General features: G+C 41.3%; 1 protein-coding gene across 1 annotated transcript in view; it reads left to right on the top strand.

Annotated features, from left to right (window-relative positions):
• Positions 1–332, top strand: part of LOC119592412 (MAM and LDL-receptor class A domain-containing protein 2-like) — a gene marked incomplete at its 3' end in the record, with an annotated part of 16276 nt that overhangs the window by 14634 nt on the left and 1310 nt on the right. Inside the window, 1 exon segment of the mRNA XM_037941233.1 lies at positions 195–293. Coding sequence (XP_037797161.1) covers positions 195–293 — 99 coding nt within the window.

The following is a 332-nucleotide window of genomic DNA, read 5'->3' as shown; positions in this document are numbered from 1 at the left end:
TTGTGTGTCTCCTCGTGCATGCACGAGGAAACTGAGAAGGCTATAACGGAATAGAAGAAATTAAACAGAAAAAAACGAGTGAAAGGGCTTGTATGTTTAAAGCGAGAGGAAGGGATAAGAGTTCAGCAATATTTCTTTTAAAAATTGACTTTATGACAACCAAAAATAACATATATGCAACAAACGCACAATAGCCATCTCTTCTTACAGAGCTGACAGTCTCAATCCTTACCGGCGAAGAAGAGAACCAGGTTTTCAACCGATCCGGCAACCAAGGAGACCAGTGGCACTTAGTGAGTGTCAGCAAGGGATAACTCTTGCCATTGTTGTTG

Source organism: Penaeus monodon, chromosome 30 (genome assembly GCF_015228065.2).
Source record: "Penaeus monodon isolate SGIC_2016 chromosome 30, NSTDA_Pmon_1, whole genome shotgun sequence".
Lineage (NCBI taxonomy): Eukaryota > Metazoa > Arthropoda > Malacostraca > Decapoda > Penaeidae > Penaeus > Penaeus monodon.
Note: the sequence above shows the minus strand (reverse complement) of the source record. Positions and strands in the feature narration are given on the sequence as shown.